This window comes from Columba livia, chromosome 3 (genome assembly GCF_036013475.1).
Source record: "Columba livia isolate bColLiv1 breed racing homer chromosome 3, bColLiv1.pat.W.v2, whole genome shotgun sequence".
Classification (NCBI taxonomy): domain Eukaryota; kingdom Metazoa; phylum Chordata; class Aves; order Columbiformes; family Columbidae; genus Columba; species Columba livia.
The window spans coordinates 103,058,163-103,076,926 of record NC_088604.1 but is presented as its reverse complement, the minus strand read 5'-3'; the positions used below and the strand labels follow the sequence as shown (position 1 = coordinate 103,076,926).

The window sequence follows — 18,764 nt, the reverse complement described above, 5'->3', positions numbered from 1 at the left end:
TTCAGCCTTTGCAACCTAACGGCACATCAATCAATAATGTATTGTAGTTAACATTAATCTCCTATATATAGGTCTCCAAGTACTTGCTGACTTGTAAAAACAATACACATCTATACAGAAAGTTAAAAAATTATTGGTGCCGATTAGAAGACGACTTAGGGAACTGATATTTGTTCATCTTGATGCTTAGCACTGATGCTGGGATAATGCTTCTTCCAAGTGCTTGCAGAGGAACTCCTGATAGCATCTCCCTGGAGAAAATGCTTTGTCATGTTTAGCTTTCATCTATAGATTCTCAAAATGTCTTAAGTATTAATCTTATGCATGGTTACTCAGCTTCAGAAACCTTCCTTTGTGTTAAATGATCTGTTAAGAATTTTTGATTAATATTTTACCCTGTATTTTTTCCAGTGTTTAAAACTTTTGGTTTTATGAAAATAGAGATAAACATTTATTCTTTTCTTAAAACAAAACAACGAAGTAGAAAGAAAATGTACAGTTCAAATAGAAGTTAGTTATTATGCTTTTTGGCAGAAGTAAATAATTAAGATTCTACTGCAACTATTGAAATATTTTGATAGGAATACACCATAATCCAAAATCCTTATTATCTTTAGACTTGGTTTTCTCTTATAAGAAGAAATATATTGAAGTTTGGATCATGAACTGTATAGAGCAGGGGTGTCAATCTCATTTTCGGGGGGCGGGTGGGGGGGCACATCAGCCTCGTGGTTGCCTTCAAAGGTCCAAATGTAATTTTAGGACTGTATAAATGCAGGAGTAGTTACATTTATCCAGTCCTAAAATTACATTCGGCCCTTTGAAGGCAACCGCGAGGCTGATGTGGCCCCCGGTGGAAATGAGTTCGACACCCCTGGTATAGAGGATTCAAATGAAGTCAATGTACAGTGGTAGAGTAAATTCCCGTGTATGGTGATTGATCTCTAGGAAGGGGTTACTTAGATTAGCACTTGAATACTTTGCTGTTTATAAATGTGTTCCAGAACCTTAGGGTGGGGAAAAAGATTATTAAAATTGATTCTCTGAAGTAGCCGGTAATTTGAGAATTGTTTTTAGTCTTTTACTGAGGTTTCAATGTATTTGTATTTTTAAGAGGAAAGATTCTTGGTGAAATCTTTGTTCACCATGAGTTACATTTAGAGCAAACAGGGTGAGAATAGCCAGTTAGAGCAACTGACACTTTTTAAAAAGAATAAGTGACTTTTGGTAGCATCAGTCTTTTAGGCTGCGCACAGCCCTACAGGCTCTGGTCATAATAAGTGTATATATATAATGTATTTATAGCGTTCAGGAAGCTAGAGTTTGTACACATCTCTGATTTATAAACACCCGCACAGCAGCTTGAAAAGAAAAAGATGTTATCAGCTGAAGCAACTTAAAGTAACAGTCAAGACATGCCAGCCTCTGCGGCTCCTGCGGATGCAGCGCTCCCGCTCTGCTTACAGGCTGAGAACCATGTAAATGGTATCTAGGAACAGAGGCATTTGAAAGTTTACATGGGATTGTATTACCCCTGGACGTTCAAAAGTGAGAGGGGGCAGAGAGGCATAGAGCGTGGGTCAAGGATCCCCTATTATTTGGAAATGCAGTGTGTTCCCAGAGACCCTGTTCTGCACATTTTTGTGGAACCTCTCGCTGTTGGCTGAATTGGTCTTGTCGCGGTGGCCTGCCCAGCGTGTCACCAGAGCAGGGATGACACCCGCTGCAGTAGTGTGTGTGCCCATACGTCACGCAGTGCGTGTGGCAAATGGAGATAAGCACATCAGAAACCTTCTGCATAATGGACAGTACATACAGTATGTTTTCATGTTAAATTCACACCACACACATTCTAGCTTGGAAAAGGTTAATTAAACACATAGTGCTTGCCTAGTGGGTGTATGTCTATAAAAAAAAAAAAAAGAAAAAGCATCTTTATTTTTCACTCTGGAAAAGAGACCAAATGTGACAACTCATTTAAAAAGATGTAAGTGGCTCAGGTGGATGCTCAAACCCTGATTCAGGAAGGCAAAGGTCCTCCATGAAAAGGTCACTTTTTCTGTAGCTTAAAGACTTGCTGCTGTTTTCTAGGTGTAAAGCACCAAGACTCACAGAATTCTTTCTTGGCATTTTTGAATGCGCCTACCTCTGCTCTGGATCAATTTGAAGTAAGTGTACAGCTCTTCTAACTCTCTGTTAGTCAATAGAACTCCTGCTGTTATGTGCAGGTTTTATGTGCATATTTCCTGAGAGTTTGTTAATGTATTTTTATCATATTGGCCCATTTATGTTTGTGTGCGAAAAGATGTGACAATTGTTTGTGATTTACAGTGCTGTCTGTCTTCTCTTGACCACTAGTAATCATAGTGAATTCTCTCTCCAATCCTGTATGCAGAAGTTTTCCTGATTTTTGTCGTGAACATGAAAAGCATAGTTGTTCCAGTTGCCTTTCTTTGTATTCAGAAAAATGCTAAGTAACATGGATACTGGTTTGGTAAAAGTGAGAGAAAATATGTAAAAAATGCTTGAATATATTCCATGAAGTCATTGATACTGTATATTTATTAGGTTGTTTTCATCTTCTGTACGTTTTGCAGAGATCTGTAAAATCCTGGTAATTACTAGTCATCTCCTCTTCACGGATCCTATATACTTAAAAAATAAATCTGCTTAGTTCCTTTGTCACTTTTAGGCAAAAGACCAGTTTAGGCAGAAAACCTGGAAGAAAACAGTTGAAACGACACGATATATTTCATCTCTCACTTTTTTAATTAACAGTAATAATTTTTGTTTTAAAAGAACAGCTGAGGTGAAATATTGGGTCAAACTGAATTCAGAGGGGACAAGGCACCACTTTTACAGTTATACATTGGTCTGAATTTTTCCTGTTTTTGTTTTCCTGATGAGTGTACAAGGTCATCACATTTAGCTATGAAAGAGCATCATCCCTGGTGTTGTTGATGTTCCAAAATGTACTTTCTTTTCATTGTGTATTCGTTAATTCATTGTTCTCTCTTGAAATCCTCACAATTAATACAATTTTTAAATTTGCTTTTTAATTCTTTATCTTGTAAGTTACTTTCAATATAAAAATTTTCTTGAGGTATAGGAATATTATTTCATTGAGTGAAAGCTGGGAAAACATCTGGTTTTACACAGGGAGTTTATTGATTAATTGTCTATGAAAGGCAATTAATGAGAACTTACTGAGGTAACCACTACTGGCACTAGGTATTTACAGTTCTTTATTTTTGCACTTTTATTTATGTTGAACAGTTTTCTTCATCCATCTCTTTCTCTCTCTCTCTTTTTTTTTACTGCTGTTTTCATTAAAATAGGATTCCTTTTCCTCCTCTTCATCCTCATTGATTGATTTTATGGATGACGTAAGTCTTTGACTTTCAAACCAGTAAATCCCTCAATAAGAGATACCAGTTGATTGATTTGGAACATTCAGACATTAATGCAGTCAACTTGAAAGATCTGCAAGTGCAGCGGGGAACAGAATATCTCTGTAGTACCATACTTACACTTATTTATGTAGGCAGCTGTTCAGTTTTAAAGTAAATGTTTTTCTTTAGATGGAGGTAAAGAATTCTTAGTTGCAAATAGTTCTTGTAGTGGGGAAGTGGGCCTTATCTACTGATATGGCTTGGGGAACATGGTTCCAAAATCACTGCAATGTTTGTTTCATTTAGTTCTGTTGCTTCATAATATTACTTTATCATTAGTTGTATCTAAAAGTTTTCTGATCACTTCAGTGAAAATATTTTCCTTGCATATGGTTAACTTCTGTTTGCTCAAATAAAATATTGTCTCTTTATTAGTCGATATTGCAAGAAGTGATTTTAATTACAACTGAAGTGAACTTAGTACTTTTTATTGCCATTTGAGATGCTAGTTTTCTGTCAGAACAGTGTTTAAATATTTACCCCGGTTAATTGCATACTAAGGAAATTGACATAAAAGCTGAAAATTGACTGCATTATATTGCTTCCAAACTGAAGTAGTAGGCATATAAAAGTAAATAATAATAAGCTTTCTAAAATCAAAGTGTATACTGTGCATCCGTGGTAGAGAACCATCCATTACAACTCTGTAGCTGCATCGTGTGTGTATGTCTGTGTGTGCTTGTATATATGTGTATAGACATATTTAAAATAGTATAACCCTATTTGCATTATAATGTGATATAACTAATTTTATGCTAGACATGTGTGCGTGAAGGGTGTAACAAACAACATATAGTATATGGGCCTGTTCTACTGATTGCCTGTCCTTTCACAAACTCTGAAAGACTGCTTTTCTTCTAGGTGCTTATTTTCTGTAAATCAGACCTTAGACAAAATGTGGAGGTACATTTGTGGTATGATAGTAGAAGGTATTTGTCTGCACTTTTGCAGAGCATGTAAAAAACCTTGTCTCACTGATATTGTCGGAATTTTCTTACACCAAAAAAAAAGAGTAGTTTCCTGTCATGTTAAATCTAGAATAAATTAATAATATTTCTATCTTTTATCTGTATTAAAAGGGTGTTCTCTATGTTGTGTTAGTATTAGGAAGACATAGTTTGTATCAGCAGGTTCTGTTACCTTTAAAAATATCCAACGTTCTCTCCTAAAACCTGTTGAAAGAGAGTACATGTGTGTCAGAGTAGCTGACATTGTTCTATTTTGCAAGGGCAAACTTAGGACAAGGAAGTTTTCCTGGTTGCTGTCTAGTTAATTTTGAAGGACATCAGTGCTTTATTATGCTTTATTTATTCTTGTGGGTTTTGTGGGGGTTTTTTCGGGTTTGCGTTTGGGGGGTTTGTTGTTGGTTTGGATTTGGTTTTAGTTTTTGTTTGTTTTAAAGAAGGCAGCATGGTTTTTCACAAGCATTTAGACAAAATAATATATTTTTCTATCTTTGCAAGTGAATAATTTTCAACTGGTCTAAGACATCCTTTAGGACATTCTTCTTGATTGGTCTGCCCAGATCAAATCTTTTCAGATACGCATCTTTGAGTCTTAGGTAAAATTCCAGCTATTAATATGTATATTGTTGCATGTGGATGGCTTACTGCACTTCCCCTGTTGCATCTTCAGTCCGAATCCAAAAGTAGCATTTTTTTTCTTGGTTTTACTGGGCAAGAGTACATTTCTGGACTGGCCAGGGGCTGATGTCTCTAACACCGTGGCAGATTTCTTTCTCACCTGGCAGAACTGCGAAAGAAGAGAGTTGCCTGTTCAAAGATGGGAACGGTACCTTGCAGACAAATACAAGACTTGTTGAGTGACCTGTCTTAGAAAGAGAAGTAAAGCTGATGACTGTGTTAGTAGGTGAAAGGTGGTATAATTGAGTTGTGCTTGAAATCATTTCTGCATCTTTCTTTTATTGGACCACTACTGGATTCATTCACAGCGAGACTGATAACGTATAACCTCTGATTTATCAAAGTGGTTATTTATGTTTTAGCTCATTGAGTTGGTCCAATATCAATGGATTAGGCAGACTTAAATTAAAACAAGGATATTAAAAAACCCCTTCCCACTGGATGTGACCTTCATCCTCTTTCCAGTGTCTCTTTTTGACAGGACTTACTTTACAGGGCAGCGTTTCTTGCAGTGTTTCAAGGAGAATTAATCTGTGCTCAGTCAAACCTGACAAGTGTGGGGATTCTTTATATTAAGACCAAAGAAAAATTAGAAGTGCTCAGGTCAGACCTGTGCAATGCTGCAATGTTGATGGGTTCTGCAAAGTTCTCTCATGTAACCAGAAAAACAAAGTAAATTATTACTAATGCCTGTGTTGTTTCTCTGAACTCTGTGCTTTATTATGGAGTGACAAAGGAAGTATACAACAATATGCAGTTGCAGTTAGGTCTTTGCAAGATCTCTGAAGTCTATTTCACATATAGATGCATAAGCAGCACTGAGTTGTGCCAACTGATTACATTTGGAGTTTACTGGGGTGGGTATGTCTTGTGTGTCTGCCATCCAAATAACGTAATTGTTTATAGCACTCCATGAATGACTGGAGTTAATTCTGATTGTTTCGATGACGAGAATGGTAGCTTTGCAATTTCTTCTGGAGAGAAATAAAAACAGATGTCCCCCCACCCTGTAGCCTTTGTAGCGGATGCTGGGCAAGAAAAGTAGTATCTTGCTGTTTAGATGAGTAGTGGTCCCTGTTGGTTTCAGCTATCATCCCTCCTCTGAGCCAAAGACAGATACTTGGTCAGGTTGGCAGAACTGGTGCCTGAATCCTCACAGCCGTGAAAGCGCAGGCGTTGGAAGTGATCCGCTCTCCTGTGCGCACAGGAGGGTGCCGAGGAGAGCGAGAATGGGTTTTGCTGTCCCCAATTTCTGATTTGAATGGGGAGGGAAGTCACCCCCAGTGACTAATATAATCTTTTCTAAATCTTTGGCGCTGTTCCTCCTGTGTGTTGCAGACTGTCTCTCAGTAACATCGTCTAGGTGTTAAGTCTCCTGTGTTCACTAGAAGTGTCTGATAATTGAAGTGTTGGATTTTGGGTTTTTTCCAGAAGGATCTTTGTGTGTCTCACTAGCTATTAGAAGCAATTGACTTGTTTTATTTAAAGGTGAATTTGTGATTAGATAATAACAACAAAATGGAATCCCGTTTTCCCTTGACAAAAATATTTTCCCCACTTGCTAGAAAATGTGATTTTTCCCCTGATATCAACACATTATGAAGTAAAAACAGATTTCTTAAATAATCCTGCAGTCTGTTCTCACATGTAGTCCCCATGGGCTTTGGTCAGACTGAACAAATCTGAACCACAGAATAAATCCTGTTCTGAATTCTCATTATTAAATACTAAACAGAATAAGCCATAGTAGTGTGTGGTGAGAGCCTTGACTCTACCTTCACATTCACAATTAAGTTTAGAATAATTCTGGTTGTTAAGGTACTTTAAATTGTGATATTGCACCTACAAGAGGTTGTTTTATTAATTTTGTTCAAAATACAGAGATAGTGTAACGTGGTCTGCAGTTTCACTGCTGTTGTCCAGTGTAAAATTACAGGCTTTAAAATAACCGTTCGGGTTTTTTGACGTTTCTTTCCTCTTGTTGCCTTGTTTTCAAAATACTTGTAAAAGCTAACATGTTTTGTGTGTGTCTCAACACTACCTCTGGAGATAGAGAACGACGAATTCTGAGCTGATATATGTGTCACTGTTTGGTTTTGTAACATATTCTCCTCCTTTCTTTGTTAAAGCGCTCTCCTTCCTGTATTCCAGCTAACAAAGGCAGACGTGTAAGAGGCTGTCCTACTCTATGTGGCCCTTTATTTTTTGCCTGTTGTGTACATGCCTTTGTTTAATGTATGGATTGTGTATTTACCTCACTGCATGTCTTGTGCTGCTGCTGCTGTTTGCTGCTGCTGCTGTGCTTATTTTTTTGTTCGTTTTACAGCTGTGAGCTATAAGCTTTTGGGGTATTTCATTTGGTAATCGTGTGGGTAGAACATCACAGTAACTGAGAAGATGCTTTGGGTACTTTCTCATTTCAATATGAAAATTATTTGTGAAAGCAGATGAGGTAGATGCAGGTTGGGAAGATGTGCAAGTGTCACATGAGGGCCTGTTTGTTCCCTTGCCCTTAGCAGGGGCCATGTGTTGAGTTATGGGAATTCCCTATAGAAAGCAAAAGTTTGGCATTTGGGAGGCATGTCATGGGAAATGGTAGAAGATATCACAGTACAGAGGTAAATAAATGGGAAGTGGGGACCTGAGTAAACTGGAGCCTCAAGGAGGGCAGGTAAAATTCATACAAGGAAAACAGAATTGGATGTATTTTTGTCTGTTAAGCTGGAAAGCTCTATGACATTTCAAAAATTAAGGTGGATTTTTAAACATGGTGTTATCAAAGCTTTGTCAGACTGAATTGGTACCATGTATGCTATGTCCATTTTCAAGTCATACTGCCACTTTTCTTTCTTTTATACACATATGATGATAGGAATAGCAAAGTGTATGAATCATTTATACTGAATATTCAATAAACAAGCAATAATGCCCCCTAGATCTAATAATCATGGAATCATAGAATCATTTTGGTTGGGAGAGACCCTTAAGATCATTGAGTCCAAACATAACCTAAATCTAGCACTAAACAATGTCCGTAAGAGCCTCATCTATGTGTCCTTTAAACACCTCCAGGGATGGTGACTCTGCCACTTCCCTGGGCAGCCTGTTCCAGTGCCTGATAACCCCTTCTGTGAAGAAATTTTTCCTAAGATCCAATCTGAACCTGCCCGGGTGCAACTCGAGGCCATTTCGTCTCATCCTATTACGTGTTACTTGGGGGAAGAGCCTCCATGCTACAACCTCCTTTCAGGTAGTTGCAGACAGTGATAAGGTCTCCCCTCAGCCTCCTTTTCTCCAGGCTGAATAGCCCCAGCTCCCTCAGCCGCTCCTCATCAGACTTGTGCTCCAGACCCCTCACCAGCTTTGTCGCCCTCCTCTGCACTCTCTCTATTACTTCAATGTCCTTCTTATTATGAGGGGCCCAAAACTGAACACAGGATTCATGTGGGGCCTCACCAGTGCCGAGTACAGTGGCACAATCACTTCTCTAGTCCTGCTGGCCACACTAGTCCTGATACAAGCCAGGATGCTGTTGGCCTTTCTGGGCACCTGGGCACACTGCTGGCTCATGTTCAGCTGCTGTCAATCAACACCCCCAGATCCCTTTCTGCCAGGCAGCTTTCCAGCCACTCTTCTCTGAGCCTGAAGTGCTGCCTGGGGTTGTTGTGACCCAAGTGCAGGACCTGGCACTTGGCCTTGTTGAACCTCATACAATTGGCCTCAGCCCAACAATACAGCCAGTCCAGATCCCTCTGTATGGCCTTCCTACCCTCCAGCAGGTCAACACTCCCACCCAACTTAGTGTCATCTGCAAACTTACTGAGGGTGCACTCAATCCCCTCATCCAGATCATTGACAAAGAGATTAAACAGGACTGTCCCCAATACTGAGCCTTGGGGAACATCTCTCGTGACCAGACACCAACTGTATTTGACTCCATTAAACAACTCTTTGGGCCCAGCTATCCAGTCAGTTCTTGATCCATCACAGAGTGCACCCATCCAGGTCGTGAGCTGCCAGCTTCTCCAGGAGAATGGTGTGGGATGTGGTGTCAGAGGCCTCACTGAAATCTAAGTACACTCCACAGCCTTTCCCTCATCACAGAATCACAGAATGTCAGAGATTGGAAGTGACCTCGAAAGACCATCTAGTCCAATCCCCCCTACCGGAGGAGGAACACCCAGATGAGGTTACACAGGAAGGCATCCAGGCAGGTTTTGAATGTCTTCAGAGAAGGAGACTCCACAACCTCCCTGGGGAGCCTGTTCCGGTGTTTTGTCACCCTCACTGTGAAGAAGTTTCTTCTCATATTTAAGTAGAACCTCCTGTGTTCCAGTTCGTATCCATTGCCCCTTGTTCTATCATTGGTTGTCACTGAGAAGAGCCTGGCTCCATCTTCCTGACACTCACCCTTTACATATTTATAAACATGAGTGAGGTCACCCCTCAGTCTCCTCTTCTCCAAGCTAAAGAGACCCAGCTCCCTCAGCCTTTCCTCATAAGGGAGATGCTCCACTCCCTTAATCATCAATCTACTAGTTGGGTCACCTTGTCAGAGATGGAGATCAGGTTGGTCAGACAGGACCTGCCTTTCATAAATCCATGCTGACTGGGCGTGATTTCCTGGTTGTCCTGTATGCACTGTGTGATGGCACTCAGGAGGATCTGCTCCATGACCTTCCCTGGCACTGAGGTCAGACTGACAGGTCTGTAATTCCCTAGATCCTCCTTCCAGCCATTCTTGTAGATAGGCGTCACATTTGCCAACTTCCAGTCAACTTGGACCTCCCCAGTTAGCCAGGATTGCTGATAGATAATGGAAAGTGGCTTGGTGAGCACCTCCGTCAGTTCCCCCAGCACCCTTGGATGGATCCCATCTGGCCCCATATACTTGTGTGTGTCCAAATGGGGTGGCAACTTAAAATCCTGTAATAGTAGATCAGGTTCTGTGTGTTTTGCAGGCTTTTTATGTTCACAAGTAAAGCAAAAATATATTTGTTAGTGGTTCAGCAGTTGTCTTCAGCCACAAAGGTTTTGTAGCACATTCCAGAAAGGTTCCATCATTTATATTATAATTGTATTACATTTTTAAGAGACATCATGAAAATTCTTTGGTACGCAGATGCTACTTGGAAGGGGAAAGCCTTTGGAGTATCTGGAAACATTTATGAGATGATAGATTAGATCTCAGAGTTTAACTTGCAAAAGAAAAGGAATGTCTATTTCTTGCTCTGAAATATTTGCCTGTAGTTACTCATTGGGCTCATTTTTAATAGCAGTTTTAAGAGGGAGGTAGAATTTTTTGAGGTTAAACAGTCTTTGAGTGGACTCCAAGTTTTCCCATGTTTAGACTTGATTTTAAAAAAAAGTTTAAATAATTGAAACTATTCTGTATCTGGGGATTTACTACTAAAAGCATCCATGTTTCTAATACTGAATAATGCTTCAAATTATTATTTGCTTCTGATAAATCTGAGCACAAAATGTTTGCTTTACTGCGAATTTTTGCCTCAGTGGTTGAAACACATGATCTATGTGTAGAAAACAGGTGTATCCCAGTATGAGAATTTCCCGTTTCCATTACAGAAATCCTTGCAGGCATCTTAATATGCCTAAGTTGATTAAGCTGATGAGCATTCTCCACCAGATAATTTTTTTTGGAGGCCATGATGAAATTAGAAGCCATCAGACTTAACTCACTACTATTAAAAAGAAAAAAGGAAAAAGAAAAAGGGTGGGGAGGGAGGAAGGAGAAAAAAACAGAAACAAAAACATCTGCAATGGCACCTGTTCGCTACCATGACTGAGTTTCTGGAGAACAGGACTGTATATGCATGTATAAGAATGGCTTGGCAATATATTTTATTCCCAAAAGGCAACAGAGTTTGTGGAATCCTTAGTGTGATGTCAGTGACAAATCAGATGAAAAACACTGGAACGTTCACATGCTTTCTGTAAGCGCTGATGCATATTTTAGTTTGTGTGCAAGCCAGGCAAATCCTCAGCAGTGGGAAACTGATGATGGTATTGCTCCAGAAAAACCAGGCATGTGATGGAAGCCTTCTGTGGGCCTTCAGCTTTTCGTTTTATTATTACTAGGGAACAGCATCCTCATCTCACTTTTTTTTTTCTTTTAAATTTACATAGAAAACTTTGATGTGGAGATGTCTTATTTTCAAGGAAGAATCCTGCACTCTGATTTTTCGGTTGCGCTGACAAAAGATGATTTGTTAGTCAAGATAACTGGTCATATCAATATACTTTGTTGTTCGGTATAGTTCTGGGTTGGGCTTAGTTTCATTTTATATCAAGGAGTTGACTAGGAAAATAGTCTCTTGAAGAAACTGTATTCCTGGTAAGGATTGTTTTGCAGTTCAAATGGGGTACAAAAGACCCCCGCAATTCTCTGTGAATATAATTAACACTAACCTAAGGAAATACGGTGTTTGCCTTTTCTCCTTATTTTGTCCTAAATATGTTTGCAGTGATTTCCATGGGCTATATGGGAATTCACTTAAGAAAGTGATAACAAAAAGGTAACAAATGTCTACTACCAGTGGAGAAAAGCCAGTAGTGTTTAGAAAATGCTGAATTACAAATCTCCTCAAGTGTTTATCAGGCCCCTGAACTAGCAGCTCTTATGCATGTGCTCACCTCTCAGCAGAAGCCTTGGCGTGTTCATATTCAATAATTTTCATTGCATTTTTATACTTTAATTAAAGAAGTTGCTTAAAACTGAATTTCTATCCTCTCAGTTCTCTCTTAGGAATTCTACTGCTCCCATATCTTATTTTGGTAAGAGTCAAGAATGTTTTCTTAATGATGCTTTTGATTTATTTTTTCGTTTTTGTTTTGTCTTGTTTTTTTTGTCTTGAATTGTTCTCCTAGATTGATTCAGTTGAGAATTTTACATTGTCTAATACTCCATCACGGGATGAAGATAGCAAGTCTCATCTCCATTCAAGATCACGGTCTCCTTCTACAGCTAGTGAGATTGAACCAATTGAGGTACTTCAGTGTTGACAAATTTTTGTCTTTTTTTTTTTTAAGGAGTAACAGTTTCACTCATAAAAATTGCTATTGCAAGTATTTCATTTAGAATTAAGCTCATTCCTCTGCAGAGAGACTGTTTAGGACCGTGAAATAGCCTTCTGCACTAGTGGTGAACTGCATTTTGGGGAATGTTGCATTTCTTTTCACATATAGTTAATTAATTAGGGATGGGAACTATGTTGAATTAATTATTAGATACGGTCTCTCTTCATAACATATCCTCAGTTGTGAATATTTAAGAAATGTTGGCACAAAGTTAATGTTATACTGTAGTTTGTAAGAGCGCGTTTTGGAGTCCTGCTGAAAGACTTGTCAATACATAATATTAGTCAGGCTCTGAAACAATGATTATGTATTCCCTTGTTAAAAAATATAACTCTCTGATTATTTTAAATTAGAAAAGATTCAATCAAAGATAATACAAAGTTATTTTTTATGTTTAAGAGATGAAGCTTGCACATCATTTTGCTGAGAAATAAGATTTGGTTTTCTGAGTCCTTTCCTGTGTTTGGTTTCATTGTTTGTATGTTTGGGGATGGGGTGGGTGGGATGTTCTAGTCTTTTTACTTTTTTCAGGCTATCTTTGATAGTGCGCATTTGATGTCTTATTGATCCTTTGGGGACTATGTTCAGGTTACAGATCATCCTCCCCGTTCAATTCACACACCAACCATGAGGACGGCATATATTGGATCGGGACTCTCCACACCAAAGGTATTCAGTCAAGCGTTCACATTTTATATATAGTAAGGGAAAAAATACCACTCCTGGGCAACAGCTTCAGGAGAACTGTTTATCACAGTAATCTTAGCAGAAATGACTAGAAGCGTTGTTTATATGCAAGCTGGTTGCTTTCTAAAATTTAAAACCACTCATTCTTATATTATGTGGTGTGACCAGTTGTCCTAGATGTTCCACTGTAGCACCACGCAGGCATTTGATTATAGGAAAAACCATAGTTTGGACATTAGAAAGAGGTAAATGAACCAGAACACGTGGAAAGGAAAAGAGACTTCCTAGAAAGAGGGTGTTTTCCAACCCTCCTTTATCCTCTGCATAGAATAAAGCTGATGTCACTGTGGGCCAGTCTCAGATGAGCACATCTTTGTGCTAATTACATGCTTGTTTTTGAGGAAAGGCAAAGTGTAAGCCAAAAATGAAACCATAGATTTGCATTTTTTGTACACAATGTAGAGTGAGCGCCACAGCCAGCACTGCAGCACTGGGCTGGGAGAAGGAATTCCATTTTTCCTGGGTTTTTACTTGCATAAACACTGACTTTACATCAGTCGTTGAAATTGATTTGATGTTGGCCAAATAAGTCTATCAGTGTACACTCATTCACAGTGAATTGCGGATATTCAAGAAAATAAGGAATAAGATACAAGCTATTAAAGGAAAAATTTTCACATAAAAGTTTCAGAAGTACCTCGATGGCTTAGGAATATTCTGTATACTTAAAAAAAATGACGGTTTTTCTCCAACTAATCAATGAAGTAAGTCTTTATAATGGATCTGGTTCTCTGCTTTGATAAATTGCAAAGTAGCAAAATACTTTATTTGTGTAAAGGAAGGCTAAAAAGTTTGAGCAGACAGTGTTCTGTTGGCAATGTCCTAGTAGATCAATTAAAAAAAAATCCCTAAGTGCACTTGGAATCATGTGAAACACATTTTACTGTGCACATAATTTCATTTTTGCAGATATTATGCTCAGTGAGTAATGATTTGCTTTCTAATTTATTATGTTCCCTAACCTTCTTACTTTATGATTGGATCAGTTTTTAAAGAGTATTGTTTCTGTGCAAATTTCAAAACAAGACATCCATCTGTAGACAGAAAGCTGCCATTGTAACAGTAAAACTTTCATTAAATATGGATGACGTTTGAGCCCTTAGCAGTGATATCTTATGCTGTGAAAAACAAAACAGCAAATAAAATTTAAATATACCTACTCCTTAAAGGAGTCTGCATAATTTTCTTATTTCAGATTACATACGTTATCCAGGTTGTGTGGGCAGCCTTGCGTTCACCCTGTGCTTTATCCTTTCTCCACCTACCAGTTGCTTCTTCGCTGGGAGGTTTTTTAGAAAAGCGAAGCAGCTTCCTGGATTTTATATAAGGCTGTTGATGAATCATACTGCCACATTATATAGTAATTTAGCCTTGATATCATAGCATCAGCACTGCCATCCTTGAGGGGAGAGAGAGAATTAAAACACTTACTCATGTAGTCTGTGTTCCCAAGAACTAGTGAGAAGCCCTTTCAAAATTAACTTCAGCTATACTCGTGCTTTTAAATTTGGTGTTCTGAGAATTGCTTATGCCTGACACTATAAAACTGAACTCTGTCATGCTTTCTGGCATAAAAATTAGGATTTTGAAAAAGTGTGATATTTTGCTTTGAACTAAGGCAATGTTTCTTACAGAGGGGCATTGAAATCGTAGCTTGGAAGATGCTGTGGTGGGTTGACCTTGACTGACCACCAAGTGCCTACCAAGCACATACAAACACAAGTTCAACTTTTAGTGTGTAACAGAGTACTTTTGGCAACTTTCCTATCTGCAATGGAAGCGAACTCGTGTTCTGAGACAAGGTCCAGTTTCCATGGTTTCATTTACAGAGGATGGTTTAAATGATAAATAACAAGCACGGATAAGGAATTTTTTTCAGCCCATGTGTTGTGCTTCAGATCTCATTTCAGTAAACACGAATGAGCTAACTTATTAAACGTGCCTATGCACCCTTATGTCTGTGAAAATAAAAAAACAAACACCATTCTTCCGAAGTGTCACAGATACTAACATCATTGTCTGCTTGTTTCACAGCCTAAAGCCCACCAGTTTGTAGTGAAATCATTTAATACACCAACAAAATGCAATCAATGCACATCTCTGATGGTCGGTTTAATACGACAGGGCTGTACTTGTGAAGGTAAGCACTTGGGAAAGCAGGAAAGGCGCACTGAAGTTCTTACAGACACAAATTGTGTGATAATGTGGAGTTCTACTGTTTGTTTATTTTTAAATAACAGAATATAATCTTGGGCTTCAGTCTTTCAGCAGTAGGAGCCAAGCGCTTTGAAGAGCTTGTGTAACAGATTACTTCGTTATCTGGGGACATACTTATTCCAGTTGGTGGTAAAAGAGCTTAGTTCAGTTTACTTAAAATAGCAATAAGAGGCCACAGTCAGTGGTCAAATATGATGACAGCAGCTTTGCTTTCTGATTTTGGGCAAAATGTCAGACAGCTTTGACATTCACTACCAATTTTACTTCTTTCCAGGACTAATTTATCCTAGGTTTGTATGTTCACAGCATATCACTCATCCTTTAGAGGAGCTTCCAGCTTTTTTGTTTACTAGTAGAGTTGGGCTTAGAGGAAATCATAGAAATTATCTCAGTGTGAGCTTCTAGTTAGGCTCTTTCTTACCTGGATGAAGCCAGACTATCTATCCGTACATCTCTGAAAATGAGAAAATCAGAATTTAGAGTACATAAAAGCATGAACTGCTGCTGTACTCAGACTTAAACTTCTGCCTCAGTATAGCACAGTTCAGTTAAACTACTCAATTGTTGGTCAAAAAAGTCATTGTCGTTATTATAGCTTTTGCACTGCACAAGAAGTAACCATCAAATCTTTTTTCTTCCTCTCCATCCAAGTATGTGGATTCTCTTGCCACGTGACCTGTGCAGACAAGGCTCCTGCAGTGTGTCCGATCCCTCCCGAACAGACCAAGGGACCTTTGGGAATAGATCCGCAGAAAGGCATAGGAACAGCTTATGAAGGACATGTCCGAGTAGGTATCAGGTAGCTGCATTTGGGACATGTATATTAAATTTGTTGCTTTCCAGAGCTGTAATTAAACTCTAACTGGGGCTTTAGGTGGGATGGCTTCAATTTTACCTTAAGGTAACGGTTTGGAAACTGAGAACTAAATTTTTACAAAGCAGCTCTTATCATTTTCAACAGTAGTTCTCTCTCCATCTCTGTCAGCCATCGTGCTTTGTGTTGGTCTTGAATAGTCCATCTCTAGAGATCAGATCATCCTTGAGGGCCTGTGAGTTTTTGAGTCTTTCTGTTAATGCCAGTACTGTTCAGAGTCATTGGTGTGGATACTTGTACATAAATACTAAAAAAATTACTCGGCATAGTTTTGGCTGTATTCCTGTTGACCAACTGGAGATGGGTTTCTTTCTCTCTGTTTGTCTATATAGCTTTGAAGGAGTTTGTGAAATAAGAACAGAGAATCTGGTGCTATGAATTTTTTAAATAATCTATTGTGTTGTCTGTATGGCCGTGTTTGATGCTTTCACTGCGCCCATGTTATTGCTTATGTTGTTTAGTGTTATTTCTGCATGAAAACTTGTCAGCCTAGGTGAGAGAATTTTGTTGTTGGTTTTTGTTTTTTTTTTTTTACTATCGGTTTGATTTTTGATTGCATGCAAATTTACAGAGAGTTGATCAGAATTTATTTTGCTAAAGGTACCAAAACCAGCTGGAGTAAAGAAAGGTTGGCAGAGAGCACTGGCAGTGATCTGTGATTTTAAACTGTTCCTATATGATGTAGCAGAAGGAAAAGCATCCCAGCCCAGCGTGATAGTGAGTCAGGTCATAGACATGAGGTAAGCTGTTTGGTGTTGAGTGGGAGCTTTTCAGAGGCATTGGGAGGTTGGGGTTTTTTCTGCTTTTTGTGAAATCAGTAAGCAAGCTCCAGAGCTTTTATGAAACACTGTAATTTTTGTTGAGAGCCTCTAATTTTCCAGAAAAAAGCAGTATTTTCAGTTAGCCTGAACTCCACTTGCATGTTCATATGTGGCAATTTGAACTGCCATTACTACTTCATGTGCCAAAATGCATCTGTTCAGTTGCGTAGAAGATAGGGAATGAATAAAGAAGAAAAATACATTATTTTGGGGTTGAATAGAGTTTTGAAAGATGAGCAAAAATTTTTTGTAGCATAAAATTAATACAATTTTTGATTAATAAGGGCTAAATAGTTTGCTCCCACTGTCTTCTGTATTACTGAAGTAGTACCAGCTTCACTGAAGGTTGAGAATATTTGACAAATCGACCAAGTAAAGGTCACCTCTGAACTAGGTTAGTTTATCCAGGAAGTCTCAAACCGCCGTAGTGGTTTGTCCCTCCCCCAGTGAGTTTGGATTTTTATGAGAGAGTTGGAGAGGTTTCTTGGTTCAGTCTTACTTTTTAAGTGTTTTAAAGGTTTTAATTTAAACAGACAATACACAGATACTCTGAACAGATGTATCTCCATCAACATTTTCCAGAAATTAATTAACATTGTGTTTGTGAGTGTCACCTGCAGAAAAAAGAAGAAAGGATAGTTTTAAAAATTCCATCTTAGTGCTGTCTTATTGTGTCCTTCACAAAACAAAGCCATTGGTACTATGGAAAAATAAGTAAAAAACATACAGCTTTTCCTCTCTCTAACTCTTTTCCAATAATGTTTGTGGTTTCCATAAGGGATGAAGAATTTTCAGTGAGTTCTGTCTTGGCCTCCGATGTCATCCATGCAAATCGAAAAGATATCCCCTGTATTTTCAGGGTAAGTGTTACGTTGAACCTGGTCACCCAGAAGTAGAGGGTTTCACGGTGGGTTGTACAGTGTCCAGTCACTGACAGCTTGCTAGTATTGAATTTCCTTTGCACGTTCTGGCTGCATGGTGTCCATGACAGCTGCAGCAGTGCATAACGATCTGTACATACATAATTTTCATTATAAAAATAGCACTTGAACATCTAGACAAGCTCTCATTTCCCCTTTACGCGGGTTTTATTTTTTTTTAACCTTTATAATAAGATTTACTTTTCTCAATCTCCTGTTAGTCATGTGGAATTCTTCTGTTATGACTTTTGACAATTTCTTTCCTAAAATTGCCTTCTGCTTCTCAGTTTAATTTGTTCTGTTATTCCTGAAGTCTTTATTTTATAGATTTTCATTGTTTATATACATTGAATCTCTGAAAACTCCTATTCATCAGGTAGTCGGTATAGAAATGGAGTATGAAATAGTCATCAAAATTTATGTCTGTTATCTGGTATCAGGATTTTGCCATCGTTGGCTTTTTCTAATATTCTTATTTTTACTAGATATTCTATTGGATCTTTGACTGCAATGAAATATCTTTGGTGTCTTATTAATTACCCTATAATTTCTTTACCATTGCACTTCTTGTTTTTCTGGCTTTCAGAGTGCTCATTGCTCTACGTGCTGAGATGAGATAAACCTACAAAAGGGGCTTTCATTTTTGTCTATAAAAGCTGTACCAAATACAGGAAAACAGTCATGGATCATTCTTCCATAAAGACCATTCCTATTGTATTAAGTTATTAACGAAAACTATTGGTCTTTAAAAAAGTACAGAATACTTTGTAAGATATACTTTTAATTATAAAATTGCTGTGAGAAATAGATTGCTATCTCATTTAGGGCAGACATTTCCAAATTATAGAATAAGTACAAATGCATTTAGAATAAAGCCACAGTTTTCTCAGTTCTTTGCTCAGTTACTCACATCTACAGATTTTGCTCCTGTGGGTTCTTGATTGTGATAGAGTGTTTTGTATTAACTAAGGGTAAATTTTTACATTCTTAGT

At 38.3% G+C, this 18,764-nt stretch overlaps 1 protein-coding gene across 18 annotated transcripts in view; it reads left to right on the top strand.

The window, feature by feature from the left end:
* CDC42BPA (CDC42 binding protein kinase alpha) overlaps positions 1-18,764 on the top strand; it is a 193,384-nt gene that overhangs the window by 146,479 nt on the left and 28,141 nt on the right. For 9 of the 18 annotated variants that reach the window (XM_065058633.1, XM_065058622.1, XM_065058629.1 and 6 more), the window contains 8 exons: positions 2,092-2,168; positions 3,339-3,386; positions 11,984-12,103; positions 12,782-12,862; positions 14,975-15,080; positions 15,809-15,945; positions 16,632-16,771; positions 17,631-17,712. In XM_065058633.1, coding sequence (XP_064914705.1) covers positions 2,092-2,168; positions 3,339-3,386; positions 11,984-12,103; positions 12,782-12,862; positions 14,975-15,080; positions 15,809-15,945; positions 16,632-16,771; positions 17,631-17,712 — 791 coding nt within the window. Of the gene's footprint in view, positions 1-2,091; positions 2,169-3,338; positions 3,387-7,224; positions 7,264-11,983; positions 12,104-12,781; positions 12,863-14,974; positions 15,081-15,808; positions 15,946-16,631; positions 16,772-17,630; positions 17,713-18,764 lie in introns of all 18 variants that reach the window. The other 9 variants (XM_065058623.1, XM_065058632.1, XM_065058628.1 and 6 more) reach the window with 3 other exon arrangements.